The 23,327-nt window shown below is 41.7% G+C and overlaps 1 protein-coding gene across 1 annotated transcript in view; it reads left to right on the top strand.

Annotated features, from left to right (window-relative positions):
• The window catches only part of TSNAX (translin associated factor X), a 209,436-nt gene that overhangs the window by 119,432 nt on the left and 66,677 nt on the right, over positions 1-23,327 (top strand). Inside the window, exon 4 of the mRNA XM_068279534.1 lies at positions 18,877-19,007. Within this exon, the coding sequence (XP_068135635.1) occupies positions 18,877-19,007 (131 nt within the window). The remainder of the gene's footprint in view (positions 1-18,876; positions 19,008-23,327) is intronic.

The raw sequence follows: 23,327 nt of genomic DNA, 5'->3' as shown, positions 1-23,327 counted from the left end.
TTTCAGCAGCGTTCGCGTTGCGTTTGGATGCGGTCGCGTTTTTTCTTCCCCTAGAGGGTCATTACCCGTCGCGGTTAACCGCCCCTGGAAGCTACATGTTGCTTTCAAGGGCTCCTTGAACGCCAGGGAAAATCGGGACCCGAACGCCGCGTTCGTGTAAACGCGCGTGAAAGCTTGGTACAAACGCTCCCATTCACTTGAATGGGAGCGTTTAACGCCAAGCCCCGAACGCTGGCAGTAAACACTGCACAAGCGTCCATCTGAACCAGCCCTTAGAAAAAATTGCCAATTCCCCCCCCCCCCCCCCTCAAGTCGTGGGTGGGGGGGGCCGCCAAGCTGGAGGGGGTAGCGGGCAAGAAGGGGGTATTGGGCCTAGCGGTGGGGAGGGGGTCAGACCGCCCCTCCCTCGCCTGGGTCCCCCGATCTGCGCTCCACCTCCAGCTTGAAATAGCTCCGTAGCTGCCGATAGTAAGAGGGACGGGCGGGGATCACTCACCTCTTCCGGGTTCCAGCGTGCGCTCCACTGACGTCCTTCCTGCAACGCCGCCTACTGAATTGTAAGTGGGCGGCGTTGCAGGAAAAGACATCAGTGGAACGCAGTGGAACTGGAAGAGGTGAGTGGTCCCCGCCCGTCACTCTTACTATCGGCAGCTACGGAGATATTTAAAGCTGAAGGTGGAGCACAGATCGGGGGACCCAGGCGAGGGAGGGGGGGGTCCGACCCCCCCTCCCCACCGTTAGGCCCAACCCCTCCTCCTTTCTGCCCACTACCCCTCCAGCTCGGCGGCTGGCCCCCCGCACCCACGGACGGGCGGTTGCCGCCCCCCAAGAAGTACCGCCTGAGGCAAACGTTTCACCCCGCCTCATGAGCGGGACGGCCCTGGTCGCACCTACATTATGGAACTCCTTACCTCAGCAGATCAGGACAGCTCCTCCTCTGGACGTGTTTAAATCTAGACTGAAAACCCACCTGCTCAGTTCGGCATTTGCAGAAATATAATTTTTGTTCATCCTACTACCAATTACTGAATCTGAGAGAGGCTACGCACTTTGGATGAAACACGCTATATAAATGTTATTGTTCACTGTTCTAAGGACACTATCCTCCTACAAATCTTTCAGTGTTTTGTAAAAATGTGTTCAAGTTGTCAATATTGACAATTGAAGCCTGGGAAAAACCACAATTAATTAACCTTGTCCATTTTAGGTCTATTTTGCAAGATGTTCTCTCTGGCCCAGTGCACACCAAAAATCTCTAGCAGATCCTCAAAACGCTAGAGGTTTTTGAAGCAGATTTCAGAGCCATTGTAGGCATGTTTTCTAAACAAGCCTAGCGTTTTTTGGAGCGTTTTTGTGTAGCAGATTACAACTATTGTTACAGTAAAAGCTGTTACTGAACAGCTTCGGTAACAAAAACGCCTGGAAAACCGCTCTGATCTAACGTTTTTAAGAGCAGTTTTCCACTTTCCTATACTTTAACATTGAGGCAGAAACACCTCAGAACTCTACAAAATGCTGCAGCCCCTGAGTTTGCGTTTGTGGTAAAAACGATTCGCTCTGGTGTGCACCGTCCCATTCACTTTCATTAGCCAAACGGTTTTCCCCCTGCAAGCGGTTTAAAAAACGCTGGAGAACCGCTCTGGTGTGCACCAGCCCTCTATCTACATTTCTGTCCTCTAGTCTTGTGTTTTCTAAAGCACGGGGGTAATACCTTTTCTGTATGAGCCTCTCAGATACCATCAGGGACTGAGAGTCAAAATCCTCCAACCTTGCGCGATTTCTACATAGTCTCTTGCACTGTCCATTAGGGACATTGCTAATCCACCTCAGGTGATGACAGCTACCAGTCTGTATATATAACCATTACAGTCAGTTGTTTTAAAGAAGGTTCTGGTCCATACCCATCCCTCTCCCTTGTGAATTTCTAGGTCGAGAAAATTACTTGATCATCAGTTTCAACTTCAAGTCTAATGTTGATCTCATAACATTCAGGGTCTCAATAAACTTTTCAAATTCTTATTATGAGGATATAGTCTATATACCTCCTCTGTACTATATCCCCCCCCCCCCTTACTCTCATAGGATCTTCTCCGTCCACCTTTCCATGCATAGATTTGCCAGGAAAGGGGCAAACCCGGCCCCAATGGCACACCCCCTTATCTGCAGATAGAACTCTCCCTGGTGCCAAAAATAATTTTGCGAGATAGTAAACATCAACAGTTTTAAGGGGAAGACCACTTGTTCCTCACACAGATCAGTCTGTCTCAGGAAGTGCTCTACAGCCTCCTTGTGAAGGATATTTGTGTAGAGGGATGGAACATCAGCCGTAGCAAGCAGACCCATGGACCGAACATTTATCCTGGTCTAGAACCTTTAGTATCTTTGCGTAAGCAAGGTAATTTCTGGACAGCTGGTTGCAATAAGTCATCAAGGTACTGGTCCCAAGCGGTGGATAACTGAGCCTCTACCGCTTTTCATGGGCCTTCCTGGTGCCTGGGTGGCACTCTTGGGTACCTGATAAATTATGTGAAATTTTGGTAACGAGTGTATCAAAAATTCAAACTCATGGTCCTTCAATATACCTTTATCTAGGTCTTCACTTAGGAGTTATCTAAATTCCTCCAGAATAACTTTTTGTTTGGTTCCCCCCCCTCAATCGGGTATAGGTAGAGGTGTCCTTTACCTACCTGTCTAGTTCCATAAAGTATCGGTCCTTGGTTAAAATACCATACTGTAACATTTAACAAGAATATGTAATAAATAAAAAACAGTATTGTATATTTTGTACATGAAGACAACTGTGATTTTGCGAAACGTAACTAGAGTGATTTGTTAGTAGGGGGCAATCTGTATAGGTTTTTTTTTTTTTTTTAAGCAATCCGCTTGTTTTTTGTTTTGTAAATGAACAGTTAATCTGTGTTTTTTATATTTTTTTAAAGGATATTTATTGAAAAGAAAGTCATGGTACACAGGCATAGCACAACAATAAAAAATGCATATAAATGTAATATTATATTTATGCTCCTCTCAGTCTTGGCATGCTGTGACAAAGTGTGCCGCAATTGCGCCTGGGAATTCCTCTTCTCCCATTAGAATGTGGAGTTTTCTCTCATCCTGTAATGTGTGAAAGTCTGGAAGTCATTTTTCTCCCTGTAAAACCAAAACAATGTTCAAATTTCAGCGCTCCTACCATTCATTCAGTGATAACTTTGTTACTTATCACACTGAAATGATCTATATATTGGTTTGTTTTTTTAGCCACAAATTAGGCTTTCTTTTGGTGGTACTTTTTGCTAAGAATTATTTTATTTTATATGCTTTGTAAAGGGAATAATAAGAAAAAAAAAGAAAAAAAATCATTTCTCAGTTTTCAGCCAATAGTTTTAAAATAAAATGTGCTTCGATACACAAAACCCACACCTTTTATTTGCCCATTTGTCCCGTTTATTACAAAGTTTAAATTGTGTGCCTAGTACAATGTATGACGATAATATTTTATCTGGAAAGAAAGGTGTATTTTTTCCGTTTAGGGATTTTTAACACTATTTCACCTTTTAAAATACTTTATTTGCAAAATGAACAGTTGTATACCCTCATGACATACATATTAGAAAAGTCCCTAAGGTAACTATTTATGTAAAGAAAAAAAAATTAAATGATGTAATGGTTTTTTTTTTTTTTTTTTTTTTAACAAGTGTTTTATTTTGGTAACTATGGGGCAGGATTGGACGGGGTTAAAAATAATAAAATAGAAACTAATAATAATTCTTCTATGTGAAACAGTATAGAGGTATAATTAGGTGTATTTTTACTCTTTGACCACAAAATGGTGCTACTGAGACTGTGTTCTATTAATAGAAACACGGAAGTATTGGGTCTGTTATGAATAAGAACCTGCATCTCCTTTCTGCACACTCTTGGAAGACACAGGAACGGTGATTGGGATTGAGAATAGTTGATTCTCATATCCCGATCAGAGATGGAGCTGCAACGGTGAGGTGAACGAAAATGGCGTGGGGCTCGTGAACGTGGTGGTAAGTTAACAGTATGCATATCTACCCCCCTGATCCGCACGTGAAGTTTACAGGGGCGTAGCTATGCAATACTAGGGATCTTAAAGTGGTTAAAGGTTTCCCTGGCTGCAGTATATTTGGGGCAGTGCAGCAGGAAGTGATTCTCATCTTTGAGGGTCTTCTGCTCAAGGGTCTTCTGAAAGCGTTAAATATCAGGTATGCAAGTGGCTGACTCAGTCCTGACTCAGACAGGAATTGACTACAGTGTGACCCTCACTGATAAGAAATTCCAACTATAAAACACTTTCCTAGCAGAAAATGGCTTCTGAGAGCAAGAAAGATGGAAAAAAAGGGAATTTCTTATCAGTGAGGGTCACACTGTAGTCACTTCCTGTCTGAGTTAGGACTGAGTCAGCCACTTACATACCTGATATTTAACTCTTTCAGGCAGAGAAAGAAAAAAAGGAACACAACCTAGTTATTTGTGTGCTAGGCACTGTACAAACACATGTCTATCTCATCATGTCACATGTCACTTCGGGTATCCTTTAATCATAGTACATGATAATTGGTTCTAAACAATTTCCAAGCATTTGCTATTGCTTTTAATTAGCTAAAATAATAATTTGGTGTTGTTTTAAATAAGATTTCTCATTTTCTAAAACTCAACTAAATATGTTATTCTTGGTTGAGTTTATCAAGCCAGAGTACCCCCTGAAACCATCAGAAGTATCCCCAGGGGTACGCGTACCACACGTTGAGAACCTAGGTACTAGATATTGTTAGCAGGCTACTTCTATTAGGGAGATTAGGTCCTGTTTTCTGCACTTGGAATCATCCTTAAACCTGGCCACCGCAGCTATGAGCTCGCCACGGATAAAGGCCTTGACCGTGTTCCATACCAATGACACGTGCTCTACATTTCTGTGGACAAAGGGTAATTAATTGATCTGCTTAGCTATATCATCATGTGTTATTAGGTCCAGCTAGAACGGATTTAGTTTCCAGAACTGGAATGGGAGCTTGTTACCCCAAGATGTAATGATTAAAATAGGTGAATAATCAGAAACCAGACGGGGTAGTATGTCCACCCGAGACACATCTCTTAGGAGCAAAACAAATGCATAAAAATTATCCAGGTGGAAAGAAGCACCAAACGTGGCTTAGTGGTACCGTGTTTCCCCGAAAATAAGACAGTGTCTTATATTAATTTCTGCTCCAGAAAGTGTGCTAGGGCTTATTTTCAGGGGATATCTTATATTGGCACTGCAAATGTGTCCGCTGCTGGCCACCTCTTATTGCTGCTCACTGTACTGATACAGTGCTGATCAGGCACCTGTCATGTTATCCCTGCACACAGTTTATAAACCTGCTGTGTGCAAAGATGACATGTCAGGTGCCTGATCAGCACTACATGATGTGTCCCCATGCTATCCGCCTTTTATTGTTGCTTATTGTACTGTTACAGTGCCGATCAGGCACTTGTCATGTCATCCTTGCACACAGCATGTTTATCAACTGTGTGCAGGGATGACATGACAAGTGCCTGATCGGCACTGCATGAAGTGTCCCCATGCCGGCCCCCTTTTATTGCTGTTTATTGTGCAGTTACAGTGTCGATCAGGCACCTGTCATGTCATCCCTGCACACAGTTGAGAAATCTACTGTGTGCAAGGATGACATGTCAGGTGCCTGATCGGCACTGCGCGATTTGTCCCCATGTTGGCCGCCTCTTCCTGCTGCTTATTGTAATGTTACAGTGCCGATCAGGCACCTGTCATGTCATCCCTGCACACAGGTGATAAACTTCCTGTGTGCAAGGATAACATGACAAGTGCCTGATCGGCACTACATGACTTGTCCCCATGCTGGCCGCCTGTGTAAGAAGCTGTAGCACGCCGCAGAACAGTTCAAGCTCCGGTATTCAAGCCTTGTAATTGGATGAAGCAGCCTGGGAGGCGGGATCATGGCTCCGTTATTGGGCCAATCATTGCACTCGCTGTGTAGCAGCGAGTGCAGTGATTGGCCCAAAAACGGAGCATGATCCCGCCTCCCAGACTGCTTCATCCAATTACAAGGCTTTAATATCGGAGCTTGAAAGAATAATGGCACAGAGCGGACTGAAGGAGAGTTAATCAGCCCGCATTGAATAGCGAGTGTCCCGGACCCGGAGACCTCGCAGAGACAACAGGATGGCCAGCAGGACAGCAAGTTAAAATACATTTAACAACATGTCATGTGGGTTGCGGCTGGGCATGTAATGTAGGCTGGGGCTAGGTCTTATTTTTGGAGGGTGCCTTATATTTAGAGAATGAGTGAAAGGTCAGCTAGGTCTTATAATGAGAGGATGTTTTACTTTAGGGGAAAGACGGTATGTATATGCAGTGTGTTGGGTTGAAATGTCTCCACACATCATTATATCTCAATTCCATCATTAAAGCGGACCTAAATTAAAAATACAAGATTTCAGAAATAAAATCTATTTTCTAAATTATAATAATAAATAGCAGCCTTTTTTCAGCTGCATGATGACAAATCCTCCTTAAACCTGGCCACTGCAGCTATGAACTCGCCACGGATAAAGCCTTGACCGTGTTCCATACCAATGACACGTGCTCTACATTTCTGTGGACAAAGGGAAATTCGTTGATATGCTTAGCTATATCATCATGTGTTATTAGGTCCAGCTAGAACGGATTTAGTTTCCAGAACTGGAATGGGGGCTTGTTACCCCAAGATGTAATGATTAAAATAGGTGAATAATCAGAAACCAGACGGGGTAGTATGTCCACCCGAGATACATCACTTAGGAGCAAAACAAATGCATAAAAATTATCCAGGTGGAAAGAAGCACCAAACGTGGCTTAGTGGTATGTATATGCAGTGTGTTGGGTTGAAATGTCTCCACACAACAGTATATCTCAATTCCATCATTAAAGCAGACCTAAATTAAAAATACAAGATTTCAGAAATAAAATCTATTTTCTAAATTATAATAATAAATAGCAGCCTTTTTTCAGCTGCATGATGACAAATATAAAATATTTTACATTTATTGGAGGAATCCCTCCCTTCCTTTCAAATTGCCGGGACAAAATCCAGCAAACTGATGGAGTAGGTGGTGTCTGGCAATGGAGGAATTGCTAATGGCTGCCCCCAGTATAACCCTAGTTATGAAAAGAGAAGGGTGAAAAGCATGCACTGAAATGCTCATAGGTTTGAGAGAGTGTTTATTTATCTTTGTATGTGTCAGAGTGGTGCAACTAAATATTTTTAATTAAAAAAAATGTTTGGTTTGGGTCCACTTTAAATTCACAAATTTAGTGTTTTTGTTTAGTTTGGCGGGGTATCTTCCCAGATTAGGATTGCAAACTGTGTTGGTCTCCCATCCACAGTACATGTGCACAGGGATAATCCGTGAGAAATTGGACACCCTCTTTAATCACTACTGCACTATATGGAGATGGGAATGTATATATTAAGGATAACCAGAGGAATACGCATAATCCTACAGTGTATGAATATGTATCTACTCATACGGTCCTCACGCACTGTTAGTGCTTGGAATATGAGATTTTTGTAATTAGTAACGACACTCCCACTAGCCCACCCAGTCATGTCTCAAAGCTAGCTCTTTATTTTGCACTAAATGTGTCTCCTGTAATGCCACAATGTCCGGCTTCTGATGATTCAAGTACGCCAGTTGCTGTTTTACAGTGCCATTTAAATCTCGCACATTCCAGCGAATCACTTTCAAGTCACTAGTACAATAGTAGTTTAACCAGTTTGGCCTATCTGGACGAACTTACTCGTCCAGATAGGCTCTGCTGCTGCTGCATGGTGCGCGCGATCGGGCGCGCTCCCGCCGCTATCCCCCGGATCAGTGAATGGGAATATAATTCCCATTCACCGATCTAACTTCCCCGCAGAAAAACCGATGCTTTCTATTGAGAGAGCGCTGTATTTCTGCGTCTTCTTTTAGTTCCTGGATGCGAGATCGCTCGCATCCAGGACTTTTTTGACTGTGGCCTATCTTGTGGCCAAATAGTAAACTGCACCCACATACACTTTTCATTAAACAATTATATTATTTTACATTTAAAATTAGCTGTTTCCCTCCCACACCAAAAATTACCCACATACATTTTTTATTAAGAAAAAAAAAATAAAAAAAAAAACCCCAAAACATAAATAGTTACCCAAGGGTCTGAACTTTTTAAATATGCATGTCAAGAGAGTATGTTATTATATTATTTTAAATTATAAGCTTATAAGTAGTGATGGACGCAAATTGAAAAAATGCACCTTTATTTCTAAATAAAATATCGGAGCCATAAATTGTGATAGGGACATCATTTAAACTGTGTAATAACCGGGACAGATGGGCAAATAAAATACATGAGTTTTAATTACAATAGCGTATATTAATTTCAAACTATAATGGCCAAAAACTGAGAAATAATGCATTTTTTTAATTTCCTTCTTAATCTTCCTGTTAAAATGGATTTAGAAAAAAAATAATTCTTAGCAAAATGTACTACCCAAAGAAAGCCTAATTGGTGGCGGAAAAAACAAGATATAGATCAATTAATTGTGATAAGTAGCCATAAAGTTATTGGCGAATGAATGGGAGGTGAACATTGCTCGGATGCATGAGGTTTTCGACACTGCGCTGCTGAACCGGTTGAATTTACTTTATGACCATGTGTACAATGTAACATTTCCATTACATGACCTGTGTAAATAGACCTATGTATTGCATCATTTTTAGGACTGGGAATCCCTTCCCTATAAAATAAGCAAAAACTCCCTGAACACCTAACCCTCCCTGATCCTCTATAACGTAATGAGGATCCTTATACCTGAAACGGAAAAGGTAGAACATGAGACAGGATACGGCTATCCAGCTGCAGCACTTGTGTGGGAGAAAACCAGTGTCCTTACATTCCTCGTGTGAAGCCTGGTTGGAGACGCAGGTCCACTGAGAACGTGACATCTCTTCTGCACACCCCAGGTCAGAGCATCTGAGGCTCCCATCTAACAGTATATGTATTAACAACTAAACCTGCTTACAAACGGGCAGTGTCTTTGAAATATAGTATAAAACAGATAGTGAGCATCCATGAGCATCTCTTATGACCTATATAAATAGAGCAATAACTGTTGGGCTTCTTATTAGCAAAATTTCAACAGGGCAGCATTGGCACACAATGCTCTGCAGGGGAAGGGAGACACCCCAGGGGGATAGCAGAGAAAGGTTATGGAGTGCCCAGTGATGGGAGGAGTTGACAATACAGCCCGCGGTATAGGCAATGATGAATAGGTATTAGAATATGGTGAGGTAGAAGAAGTTGGACATCTCCCCATCCCACAGCATCCGAAGTGCAAACTCCGACACAACACCATAAGGCAGCAAGGGACACAGAAGAAGTGCCGCCCATATATGGACATTTCCTGCACGTCAGACTTATGGTCATATCTATATAAAGATGTGTCTTTTTACCATTATTCCCTTTGTGCTAAAAGACAAATGCAGAGGTACAGTCACAGGTGCTTGCCACATGGAACGGATTCAACCGGTAGTTCAAGATTCCAGCCTTTTAAGAAAAGACTGACCGTGCCCACCGGCCAAGGGAGAGATATCTAACAGCAGCTACAATGGGATATGTGGCATGAGATGTTTAATAGTATGAGGTGACCAACATTTAAAGATATGCCTGTTAAATATGTATGGAGTGAAGTATGGCTAATTATTTGGGCAAAACAGAAGAAAATAGATGTCTCTCCGTCAGCTGGCCACCAGGGGCAGCCCCTAATGCAACATAGTCCTTGTATGCCTATAAAGCATCAAATAACCTGAAGTCATAAAACCAGTGCACGAGTACAAAATGTTAAAGGATAACCGAGGTGACGTGACACAATGAGATAGACTTGCATGTACAGTAAGATGCGAAAGTTTGGGCAACCTTGTTAATCATCATGATTTTCCTGTATTGTAACAACCTTTTCGTTGGTTGTTACGATAAAAAATGACAGTTAAGTATATCATATAGGAGACACACACAGTTCTATTTGAGAAGTGAAATGAGGTTTATTGGATTTACAGAAAGTGTGCAATAATTGTTTTAAAATTAGGCAGGTGCATACATTTGGGCACCACAAAAAAGAAAGTAAATCAATATTTAGTAGATCCTCCTTTTGTAGAAATGACAGCCTCTAACCGTTTCCTGTAGGTTCCAAAGAGAGTCTGGATTCTGGTTGAAGGTATTTTGGACCCTTCCTCTTTACAAATCATCTCAAGTTAATTCAGGTTTGATGGCTTCCAAGCATGGACAGCCATCAAACCTGTCATACTTCGCTTCCATGTAGTCTACTCCTCAGTGTCTTTCTCCTGTCCCGCGTCCTATTTGTTCACTGTGATCAAGGGAATTTTCTGTCCTCCATTTTGAACATGGCCATTACCCATAACAGCTTTTTGGTCAGCACACAGTTAAACTGTAACATCGCCCACTTGAGCCATATGGAAACATGGACATTACCTGGTACATCAGTTTCCCTCTCAGCTATAACTGACAGAAACTGATATTTTACTGACAGCAACTGATATATTTCAGATCTGACAAAATATTGTCAGAACTGGAAGGGATTATTGTCAGAAGAAAATGGTGAGCTTCTGAGAGGAACTGATGGCAAGGTAACTATGCAATGTTCATTTGAAGTTACCTCATGTGTTTATTTTAAATGTTTTTACTCAGTACAGGTTCTCTTTAAGTGGTTAAATAAAAACAATAACAATGCTCTCCTAAAACTACTGTATTTTTCGGAATATAAGACACACTTTTTCTTCCCCAAAACTGGGAACTGTCTTATATGCCAAAGATAGGGAAAAAGTGTGGCAGAGAAGGTCTCACCTGGTCCTGCTGCCGCGATCCTCTCTTTCTCCGTCTAGCTCCAGTCACCCGCCGTCCTTCAGGGTCCCAGCGGCCATGCTCCTCTTCGCCGCAGCCATCCGCCGTCCTTCAGGATCCCAGCAGCCACGCCACTCTTTGCCGCAGCCGTCCTCGGACGCAACCTTATAACTGGGCTTGGCAGCAACTGGTAAGCGTTCAATTAAGGTAGTGGGAACACCAAGGTAGTCAAGCATGTGGTGGCTTTTAACATCTATTGTGCAAGCTTTTTAACTAATTCAATGGATACAAAAAGGACTTGTGGACTCTAGCAGCATTATGCGATTTAGTTGTTGTTTTATGAGAGCGCTGTTTATTATTTTTATTTAAAGGACAGCATGGTGGCATAGTGGTTAGCGCTCTTGCCTTGCAATGTTGGGTCCCCGGTTCGAGTCCCAGGCAGGTCAACATCTGCAAGGAGTTTGTATGTTCTCCCCGTGTCTGTGTGGGTTTTCTCTGGGCACTCCGGTTTCCTCCCACATCACAAAAACTTACAGATAAGTTAATTGGCTTCCCCTAAAAAATTGGCCCTAGACTATGATACATGCACTACACGATATAGACATATGACTATGGTGGGGACTAGATTGTGAGCCCCTCCGAGGGACAGTTGGTGACAAGACAATAAACACTCTGTACAGCGCTGGGTAATATGTCGGCTATATATATATATATATATATATATATATATATATATATATATCTATATATATCTATATATATATATATATATATATATATATATATTGTAAGAATTGGACGGTTTGAAAATCCATTCTTAGAGCACATGTTTCAGACAAAGGACGTCACTTCCTGCTTAACTGACCTTAGGCGGGGATAAAGTTTGAATCTCCTGAGGGGCATCCTTTCAGCCAATGACACTGAGCCTCCTCCTCAAAGGGATGTGATGTAGGGTGAGGGGGTGGAGTCAAGGGGTATATTGTCTTTGACCATGTGCTGTGAGGGGGTCTTTTGCTGGAATGGGCTGGTGAGGCTGTTAGCTGGAAACCATGGCTAATGGTAAGATGTATCTGCGCATTGTGGGCTGTATTTAGAAGATATATTGGGAAGCTGCACTAATGTTATGTATTAATGTATACATTGTGGGCATTGTTTCCTAAGCTTTATGTGCTTATATAGTTGGAGTGCTCTGTACATGTTGTTTTCTGTAGTTCATCAATATTTGTACCTGTTTCGCAAATACCACTTGCAATATAAACTTTATTTATACTCTTGTTGATGTGTATTTCTTTGCCAAACGACCACCTAGAACTTACGAGAAATCGGTATTGTTGTCTTTATTAATATCCCATTGTTGATACAATATTTTAAGCAATATCGTATTTCTTACATAAATGGTGAGCTGCAGGTAGGAGGTGTGTTATGATTTGGCGGGAAAGCATATTAATAACTGTATAATATTGCATGCTGGATTTGTGAGATAGGTCTGATGTTGAGCTTATACTGCAGAAAGGTTTTGTGAGAAATTGTGGTAAGCAGCCACATGGTTTCAGTGTAAACTCTGCCTATTGTTGTGTACAGAGATCAAAGTGCTTGAATTGAATAGACTGGTCATCTTCTTGTTTAAGGGTAAACAGAATGGACAATGCTGTGGAGCTATTGCTTGGTAAAATCACAAAAGTTAAAGATTTGCAAACAATAGTCAACCAGATCCAGGACTCAGAAAAACCATGGCTTCAGATTAAAAGTTTTATATCTGAGGCTATGTTGGCCAAGAAATATTCCAAGACAGAAGCAAAACATGCCTTGGTATTTGCAGCCTGTTGGATGGCAAAAGAGTTTGAATGTATGAGAATAGAGAAAAGAAAATTAGAAGACAGGGCGGAATATTTAAATAGTACGGTCAGCAGATTGACCATTTCTGCTCAAAATGCTGCTGCTCTAGGATTAAATAATCAGAAGACAATGGAGGCAAATAAGGAGTTGCAAAGTGAGAATGAGAGATTAACTGAACGTCTCAAAGATGCAGAAGCAGCCATAAGATCTTTAGCAGTGTCCCATACACAGGCAGACATTGATCACTCTCAGTGTTTAGCCCAGATAGAGTATTTGAAGCAACAGTTGGGAAAACACAGTGCAGTGGTTGCTGCTTTTAACGTTTCCATGTCAGAGAGTGATGAGTGTGACTGGGATGATGCATGGATGAATGAGATGGATGGTGAGGAGGCTTGCTATGAGAGAGTGTTAAAGATGGCTCCTATAAGTACAGAACACATGGTGGATCCTCTAGGCATGTCTATCTCACAGACTACTGTTGTAAGACCATTGTCCAGCTCAGAAATTCATGCTTTAAGTCAGGAGTTAGGATGTATAGATTTGAATGATGATCCTATAGAAATTCTGATGAGAATTGAGCAGTTTGAAAAAGTGCATAGGAATCTGAATCCCAATACTGATGTGTTTGATGTCATTGTGGCCAGCTTGAATAATGCTCTGAGATCAAGCTTGCCTCATTCAGTGTTTACAGAACCCAGAATTAAACATAATTTAGTGAATGAGGTGTTGAAGTCTCTGGGTATTGAAGAGATAGATTATCATGCCCGTTTTGGGAGCTGTACACAAAGAGGGCAAGAATCTGTCCAGGGTTTTGCTGACCAATTGTTTACCTTGTACAAATATACATTGCCAGTTGGAACACACGGGACATTAAACGATGAACTCTATAAACGTGCATTACTTAATAGAGCTCTCCCTGAAGTACGCAGATTAGTGGGATTTGTGATTTCAGCCCAAAGCTCTTACACTGAAATTATAAATTGTTTTAAGAGGGCTGAAGCAATGTTAAAAGAACAAAACAGGTCTAACCAAAGTAGAGTGTCCTTTATGGAGAGGCCTGCTCCAGCCCATAGAGTTCATAGTAAGCCCTGGCCCCAATTCAGAGATCCCTCTAAGAAATGTTTTGCATGTGGAAGCAGTACCCATATTGCACGAAACTGTTCCTTCCATCAAGCAAGAGCACCTCTACCACAGGCTTTCCGCACGAATGAGATACGGAGGTGCTACCACTGTGGGGAACAGGGACACATCAAGCGGTTTTGTCCATCTTTTGGAGGAGACAGAAATAATATTATGAGAAATAATAGATACCATACCATGAGGAGAGAAACTGAGGTTTATTCTCCCAGGTGGGGGAAAAGGCACTGTAGACAGGATAGAGCCTGGGTTCCTTTTAGAGTAATTGAAGCACAGAATGCACAGTTAGAAGCTGAGGTGAATCGGCTTAAGGAAATTCTGCAAACCAGAGCAGAATAATAAAGCAAAATGTATGGGAACTAAAACAGTGCGGAAGGTTCCAGAACCCTCTCACTCAGGGGCTTTGTCAAATGTTGCTAATGGTTTTTCAGTTTCTGTTTCATAGGAAACCGAAGAACAAAAGAAGATCCCAGCTGCGTTTTGTTGTTTGTCTGTCTATGTATGCGTTTATGTATGAAGAGGATCCTAACAAATTTTTAGTTTGGAATAAGCCTCTTTATTTAATGGATCATTTTATCTGCAGTCAGAAAAGTTAAATTCTAAATTACTTTTGTAGTTTCAGGTTCTGACTGTAGCCATGGAAATGTGAATGAGTTGCCTTTGTTACTTTACTATAGTAGAGGGTTTTGTGAATGGCCTGAAGGCATGGCAGGTGAGACTGAATTTTTGTTTCCTCACCTCTTGTAAGGACCCATGCACAAAGTTGCGGGTCATTGAAATGTTTTTGAATTTAGCGTTTTACAAAGGCAACAATTTATTTCGGGAAAACCAGATTTAAAATGCCTTAAAATTTGTAATGTAAGGTCAATTATGTTAATGAACAAATGGTAAGGCCTTGTTCAATCTGGAGTTTTTGTTTCTGGTTGTGAGCTTTGTTTCAGGTACTTTGCATATACCTGAGATTTCAAAGCACACAACAGTTTTGATTCATTTCTTTTAAATTGGGTTTTGTATGTAGTCAAGTGGGGGATGTTTGCTCTAGTACAGATGTTATACTACAGAAAGCACAAATTAAACTGTCCCTATTGTTAATGTAAATGCCCAAATAATTAAGTGTACAGATACAATATGCAGACCACATCTAAGCTAAGATTTAGCCAGAAGTGTTGAACAGATTCAGCAGAAGTTGAAAGCCCCATGTGCTTTCATTATGAGTGTCTTCACCCATGAAAGTTTTTATAAATGCAGTCAAAGGTCCACAAGATTGTAAAACTGTGTAATGGGATTGAACTGTGTATGTCTACAGAGACCCTTTTCCAGATAGTTGTAATAGCATTGCAATTAGAGTGTTACAGTCCAGATATCAAAGTCTGTTATGTTTTTTATAATGTTTTCTATGAGTTGCAAGTTTACAGGGTCACAATTGGAGATGATGCTGATGTACAAAGACATGGGTGACCCTAGTGATTGGCTCAGTTTTGCAGTACTATTGTACTTAGTAGGTAATATAGTTCACGCATATGCTTTTGAAGCTATGAAATCATAATGAGGTTCCATTGCTGTGCTTTGTCTGCTAACCTGTCTGTTTCAGAATCACGGAGTGGAGAGCTCTTTGGCTAATTTTCCAGTGCATGTGGCATATAAGGTGCTGTGTGCCTCACAAACTGAGTGTGGGAGCATCATGAGTCCATCCTGGCTTGGTAAGTGGCATGCTTGAGTGCTGCCAGAGAGTGACGTGGTACTGTCAGTGCGGGCTGAGTAAGTGGAGAGGCAGGTGTAACTTGCCATAGAAGTCTAAATCTCAGCAACCGCGCAAAACCACTGTGAACCAGTGAAAGCTGGGAGAGGGACTCGGCATTGGAAGCCACACAGAGCTGGAGTGTGACCACCCAGAGTGGTGAGTGATCAGAGAGCAGAGACTGTGAGCTGGGCAGATAATGGCAGATGTGTACATTATAGGCGGGGCCTGATCTTGGAGTAGTAGTGGACAGAGCATGTGCTAGTCTCCAAAATGGTAGTCTTGGAAAATTCGATGGGTCCCATGCAATGTCTTGATATATCATTGTCATTTTCAATCAGAAGTCCTATCAAAGCTGCTTAAAGTAATTAATGGGGTAGGACTTGTGAGTCTGTGAACTGTGTTGTTTTGTGTTCTGCTATTTTGCGCAAATGTAGGTTAACCAAGAATCCAGTGTGCTGGAACCTTGAGCCGGATGTGCTATCTGCAGATGTCTTGATAACTTCTGGGACTGTGCAAGAGACTGAATGCATCCACACTGGAGTCATTATGAACTTTTACATCTGCAATTTGGAAAATATTTGCATAAAAAGAGAACTTTATGGACTGTTTTTGTGGGAAACTTACATTGATGGACTCTTTATATGGACATTGGAATCCAATCTAATCCCATTCATGGATCTATGGACTGTTACATTTTGGTGAAGGTTCTCTCATAAATTTCGATCACCTTCAAGTGGGGGATTGTAAGAATTGGACGGTTTGAAAATCCATTCTTAGAGCACATGTTTCAGACAAAGGACGTCACTTCCTGCTTAACTGACCTTAGGCGGGGATAAAGTTTGAATCTCCTGAGGGGCATCCTTTCAGCCAATGACACTGAGCCTCCTCCTCAAAGGGATGTGATGTAGGGTGAGGGGGTGGAGTCAAGGGGTATATTGTCTTTGACCATGTGCTGTGAGGGGGTCTTTTGCTGGAATGGGCTGGTGAGGCTGTTAGCTGGAAACCATGGCTAATGGTAAGATGTATCTGCGCATTGTGGGCTGTATTTAGAAGATATATTGGGAAGCTGCACTAATGTTATGTATTAATGTATACATTGTGGGCATTGTTTCCTAAGCTTTATGTGCTTATATGGTTGGAGTGCTCTGTACATGTTGTTTTCTGTAGTTCATCAATATTTGTACCTGTTTCGCAAATACCACTTGCAATATAAACTTTATTTATACTCTTGTTGATGTGTATTTCTTTGCCAAACGACCACCTAGAACTTACGAGAAATCGGTATTGTTGTCTTTATTAATATCCCATTGCTGATACAATATTTTCAGCAATATCGTATTTCTTACATATATATATATATATATATATATATATATATATATATATATATATATATATATATATATATATATTTATACACATACTTTAATAAATAAACTGACGTGAGGGGGATATGGAAGCTGCCATGTTTATTTTCTTTTAAACAATGCTCATTCCCTTGCTGCTCTGTTGGTCCGCTGCTTTTAATACTTTTAGCCATAAACCCTGAACTAGCATGCGGATCAGTTGTTTCTAACTAAAACCACACGTCCAATGAAAGTGAGAATAGGTGAGCACAAGAGAAGAACTACCAATTATAAACGTGCAGATGCCAGTCCCCAGAGGAGGGATAGACAGGGGCACATTGATTGAGAAAGGAAGCACGATGGATCCACAAGTTGCAATGTGTTGCACCCAGAGTAATGAATGAAAATACCAGTTTCAAATGTTTCCTTTAAACAAATTGTACATTTATGGAGTTATACGCTTCTTTCTGTTGTTTTCTGTGGGGGTAGACACTGACTGTGGATTCCCCTTTAGCATTTTTGTATAACTAAGGGTTAAGTCCAGCTGTGGGAATTGCCCTTATGGGGATGGGGTCTGAAATGGCAGTGTATGAATGCACCTTTTCATGCAACATTTGTTGTACACCTGAGGAAAAGCAAGTAGCTTGAAAACGTTTGTGTACCTGTTTGTGTACAGTATGAGAGATGTTGTCAAGCAAGAGTGCCTCCTTGGCATTATTTGAATATTTGTGTATTAGATATTTTCGCTTCAAAAGACATTTTGTTCTCTTGCAAAAACAAAAATGTATTAATCAAAATTTTTATTAAGACAGTATTTGAAATGCATATAGACACTGATATATACATTAATATAAAAAGAGGTACAACCATACAACCATTCCACAATGCTGGTACAAAAATAAAAAAAGGTAAAGAGAAAAATCTACAACAAAACAGGGAGAGGGCAGAAAAAAAAATATCCGCCGCAGCACTTTCTAGCGCCCTATACCTAATTAACCCCCTCACTCCTAAAAGCCCCCTAGCATTGATGTATGGCCCACTACAGACCTACTTAGAAAATGAAGAAAGAAAGGAAAGGGAGAGAAAGCAAAAACAAAAATAACACCTCAGTCCTCACCACACAACAATTCTACGTCCACTACATCTTAAACTGTAATATCCACATTCTTACTATGCTGATGTTTCTTCCTGGCCTTCTCGAAGACTCTTCACGTGGGATAAGTGAGTATGCATTCCACCTTCTGAAACTTAAAGGAGTCACGAGGCCAGAAAATTTTTTTTTACTTTTCCTGGAGCTTCTTCCTGCCCCAAGAAGTCATTTGTGACACAGCACAGCTACGGTCCTCTCTGGGGTCCTACTGGCAGCCTGTAACGATCACAGGCCCCCAGTGGGTCAGTTCTTTCTGCGCATGAGCGGGCCCGTGCGAGAGCCCACGTCATTGTGAGCGTACTGCGTCTGTGCAGTTAAGTAGTAGACTTCTAGTGGCTGGAAGAAGGTAAGTAAAACTGCTTTTTTTCTGGCCCCGCGAGTCCCTTAACCTTCACATAATCGCTTTTTTTTTTAGTTATAGACCACAGTTTCACTGTTGTTTATATCCTTGTGCACAACTAGAATACTTAAAGCCTATGCTTCTCTCCTGAGCTTATGTAGTTTGCTATTAAATGTACGAATAACCATACTTGGTGATACATTTCTGGAGCATCACCTGTCACATGCGCGCAGTGTTTAAACACATATTACCAGGAAATGGCCTGAAGTGGCCTAGTATTTATTTGATGTTCACCCCTTGTTTTGCACCATAACTTGATAAAATATCTTTCAATATATTTACCGCCACATGTTTTAGAAATGTTTTTAGTTCTTGACCCCCTACCATTTTTATGTGTATTTATAGTGAGCCTAACAGAGATGAAGTTTTGATGGAAGCAAAGAAAAAACTAGATAGTGTGCGTGAAAAAATAAAACAAGTGGCACTTGAGTTAGTGGATGAAGATCTGTATCAGTTTCACAGAGCTATTACTTCTGGTAAGTGATATATTTATACGTGTGTATATATATGCACACACGCGCGCGCACACACACACACACACATATACGTTTCTACAGGTATCCCCTTTGCCTGCTAGCAACTTATTAAAGGACCACTATCACAAAATGGCTAAAAAAATAAAACTAAAAATGACTGATAAGAGAAAGAAAGTAGTAGGAAGAGTGTTTCATGCAGAATGTCATGTTAATCTAAATAGCAGGAGTGATTTATTTTTTAACTTTTAACCCTTGGTACCCTTTTACACTAGTGCGTTGCATTACCCTTTTTTGTCGCAGGGTAACACTATGCTAATGAAAGTCTATGGGGCAATTCATACCTGGTGCGCTGCAATCAGCCGGAAGTAGCAAATTTGACGCACGGCAACAATGCATTGGGGGCCAGCTTGGGCGGCGACGAGCAGCAACCGGAAGTTATGTAAGTCTATGGCGATGCAGAAATTAAATTTTTTTTTTCAGCTTGCGTTGCGGTGCGCATGTGCGGGAGCATATTTTTTCAATACACTACTGCGCAATTCTAATTTCAGCCACAAGACGTGAGCACTAGAGAGCCTCAATTCATGCTTGGCCTGTAGCCAGAAGGATTACCATGCCAACGCGTAGTAATCCCCGAAGAACCGGCCTTACTCTTCCTACTACTTTCTTTCTTTTATGAACCAGAAGTTTTTTTTTTTATATGCTTTATTTTTGAAAATGATTATGATACAATTAATGCATATGCTACAAGAATACATCCAGGATCACATTATAGATATCCACATCAACATTAAGTAGAATAGGCAATATCCAGAGAAAAAGAACAGGGTATCATTAACTGTGCAATACCGTATAAATACCTGTACCACCGGACACATTAAGCTCCTGCAAATGTCAATTAAATAAAGTGCTATATATTTATTAACCATAATCCTACAACGGTAGGATATTAAAAGGGGAAAACAGCTTACGCAGTGTCTGATATCCAACATGGAGATATAAATATTGCACTTACCTAGCTGTGATAAACAGGCATGGCTTGTCGCGTCAGCCCATCAATTATAGGATTTAGGAAAGCTCAGATGTATGTAAACCATAAACTCCTCTCCGATAGCCACCCCATATGCAAGTCAACAAAAATATATCATCTTCCCTCCAGTACTTTATCAAAATCCTCAGATTCTCTAAAAGCACCTGGCACCATTGACAATGTGACATACCATGGACCGTTTATAGGTCTTCATGGGCCACTCATTGTGCCGTGAGACCAGAAAACGCAATCGGTTGCCTGAACCGATTGTCGTTGCGTTGCCAGATCAACATTTGATGTCTAGGGGGGGGGGGGGGGGGGTGTCTTCTTTTGGAAATCTAGCTTTCATAGCTGATAGAGGAAGTCTGTTTATGAAGCCTTTTGCCTGTGACTTGTTAATTAGCCAGAGGTGTGAAACCCTAGCTGGAATCCTGGTGTAAAACTCAGGTTGTTCTAGCTGGTCATGCTTAAATGATAATTAACATACCAAAAGGTGGCTTTCATCCAGGGGAAGCCAAAGGAAGCTAGCTCCACAGGGGTCCACTGAAGAACTCCGACACAGTGGCACCACTGGGGAACAGATTTAAATGTATGTGGTTTATGATTTCTGTCAAATGAAAACTGTGTAGAGCACAGCTTTGAAATTCATATAGTCTTATTCGTTAAAATCTGCCCAATGTGCTGAAATAAAATTCATAAAAATAACCCGTCCGGTTATTGGTGTACGACCCTTCTCGGGGACAGGACAGCCTAACACACTCATGCAAGATGTCATATTAATCGATATTTTGTGACAATTATGAATCTGCTGTCCGCCTAAATATGACATTTATCGTTTATAAGTTAGTGGTTTACAATTTAAGCTCAAAATTCCCCTAGGAGGAGGTGGGCTGTCATTGGTGGGTAATTCAGAGGGGGCAGGCGTTGCCACATCCCTAAACCAGCTTCATCAAAAGCACATTGCCAGCAGGCAGACTTGAGTCCTCCCCTGTGTACCATCACCTGATATAGCCAGCCAGAGGACCATGTGGCTGATGGCCATTTTGCCTGAACTGAAACAAAGGAACTTTACGAGTTTTCCCAGAAAGGACATATTTCCACGAACTTAAGTAACTTCCCTTATTTTTATTTTCCATACTGTGCTACTAATGTCTCTATAATTGTTGATATTAATGATTTTCTGTATAGATTAATTATTTATATTCCATTTGTAATAAACGACACTGACGTCCTTTATTTGTTTAGCTACCCTGCTATTCAGCCGCACAAACTGACCCTGGCTTCTGAAGAGTCGCTACTATTGTCGATAGCTAGATAGAATAGCATGTGTTTAACCTTTTTTATTTGCAGGTCTAGAATCAGCCAGTCAGTGGGTTCCTCTGTCCCATTAGAACAGAGGTGGTGGCAGTTATACCCTGAAATAGTGTGTAAGCTGTATTACCGTAACTCACAAGCTCCCTTGCAGTCGGTCTGCTGCCAAAATCCCAGTGGTTTCTGTGCACCGATTGCAACCACAGATTGCATGGTCTGTGTGCTGAAACAGATTGGAAGGCATTGTGCGGTCCGGCCACTAGGGCAGTGGTCTCCCCAGAATTTTTTTCCAGCCGGGTGGCATGAAGTAGTAGCCGCGTGGGGCGAAATTACAGAATGCAGGGCTGCGCTTCTCTGCTTACAGCAGAGGAGGAGGTGAGCTGATGGCAGCCGGGTGCTCTCCAAAACTAGCCGGGTGGAGCACCCAGCTAAAAGAGCCTGGGGAGAATACGGGGCTTGTGATAACATCTCTATCAGCAACATGTTTCGTAGGCCTTTCTACTTTCCCCCAGAAGTCTTTTGGCAATGGACAAGAGCAACAGGGATCCAGTATTTGTCATTGCCATTAGGAAAGATACAGTGGAGCCTAAGCTGGGTGTAGTATCATTGAGAAAGGATTTTATAATTGATTTCTTGTATCCTAGCTGACATTGTGGTTTTGTGAGCATGAATGTACATTCTCCCCTCTGCCTCAGAGAAAGGTCTACCAAGATCTCTTTCCCATGTAGCGAAGAAAGGCAAATCATTTTCAGGATAAGTTATCAGAATTAAGTAGATTTACGAGAGAGTCTTCGTAATAGAGCCTGATCCCATGTATAGTCCTTCAAATGCCAACTATTGAGGAGACTGTAAAGGCCTCACTCCTAAGTAGGTATATTATTCAAAAGTAACCCCACTAGTCTGAGCTTTATCAAATTTGTGCTGCAGGTCTGACAAAGACAACCAACATCCCTGATTAGATAAGTTAGCTAAAGTTGGTGTCTTTAATTAATCCCATGGTCTCCACCCTGGTGCTCCACATCTAAATGCTGGGAATACACGGAGCGATAGTTCCTTATCAATCGAGCCGCTCGATACCCGCGGGCGGACAATATCGGGGAATCGAGTGGAAGATAACTAATCGGTCCAGGCGGCCGCAATCGATCTGGCGGCTAATCGAGCCGCCGGATCGCTCCGTGCATTCCCAGCATCAGGGCCCGTTCTCACCTGAGCGGGAATCACGCGATTCCCGCTCACGGCAAACCGCTAGCGGTTTAGCAAAAACCGCTACACAATGTAGCGAGTGTTCTCACTGTTGCGGTTAGCGATAACCGCAACAGCGCTGCATGCAGCGGTTTGCCGGCGACGAGCGTTCTTCTATTAGCGATCGTGATTAGCTAATCGCGATCGCTCCAAAACCGCTGCAGTGTCCAGTGATTTTTCCGCGCTAATCGCGGGAAAATCACTCCCGCAAAACGCCGGCAGTAATCGCCGGCGTTCTGCGATTATAAGTGTGAACGGGCCCTAAGGGTAAGTTTGGGTTATCAATTATAGGCAATAACGGTAAGGATTAAGGTGACATGTCTGGGATGTGTCTTCGCCTCGAAAAGATCTGCAGGGTTTGTGTACAAAGAGGGGGATATCAAGTTTGGCTAAGGACATAGAGTCGCTGCGTAACAGTAATAAGCCACATTTGGTACTGCTAACCCACCAGTTTGCTTAGGCCTATATAAAATAGCTTTCTTAATCCTGGGAGGTTTTCTCTTCCAAATATATTTGTTAAAGACTGACTGGGCCTGTTGATGAAACGAAGAGAGGATCGTAACTGGGAGGGTCTGGAAAAGATACAACAGCCCGGTCATAACCTTCATTTTTAGTACCATGATTCGTCCAAGCCATGATATTCGTGGTAGGTCTAACTTTTTTAAGTCATTAGTTAGGATTTTTCAGCATGGAGGGGAAATCATGAGCATATACATTGGTCAGGGAGTCAGAGATAAATG

Source organism: Hyperolius riggenbachi, chromosome 4, assembly GCF_040937935.1.
Source record: "Hyperolius riggenbachi isolate aHypRig1 chromosome 4, aHypRig1.pri, whole genome shotgun sequence".
Classification (NCBI taxonomy): Eukaryota; Metazoa; Chordata; class Amphibia; order Anura; family Hyperoliidae; genus Hyperolius; species Hyperolius riggenbachi.
Note: the sequence above shows the minus strand (reverse complement) of the source record. Positions and strands in the feature narration are given on the sequence as shown.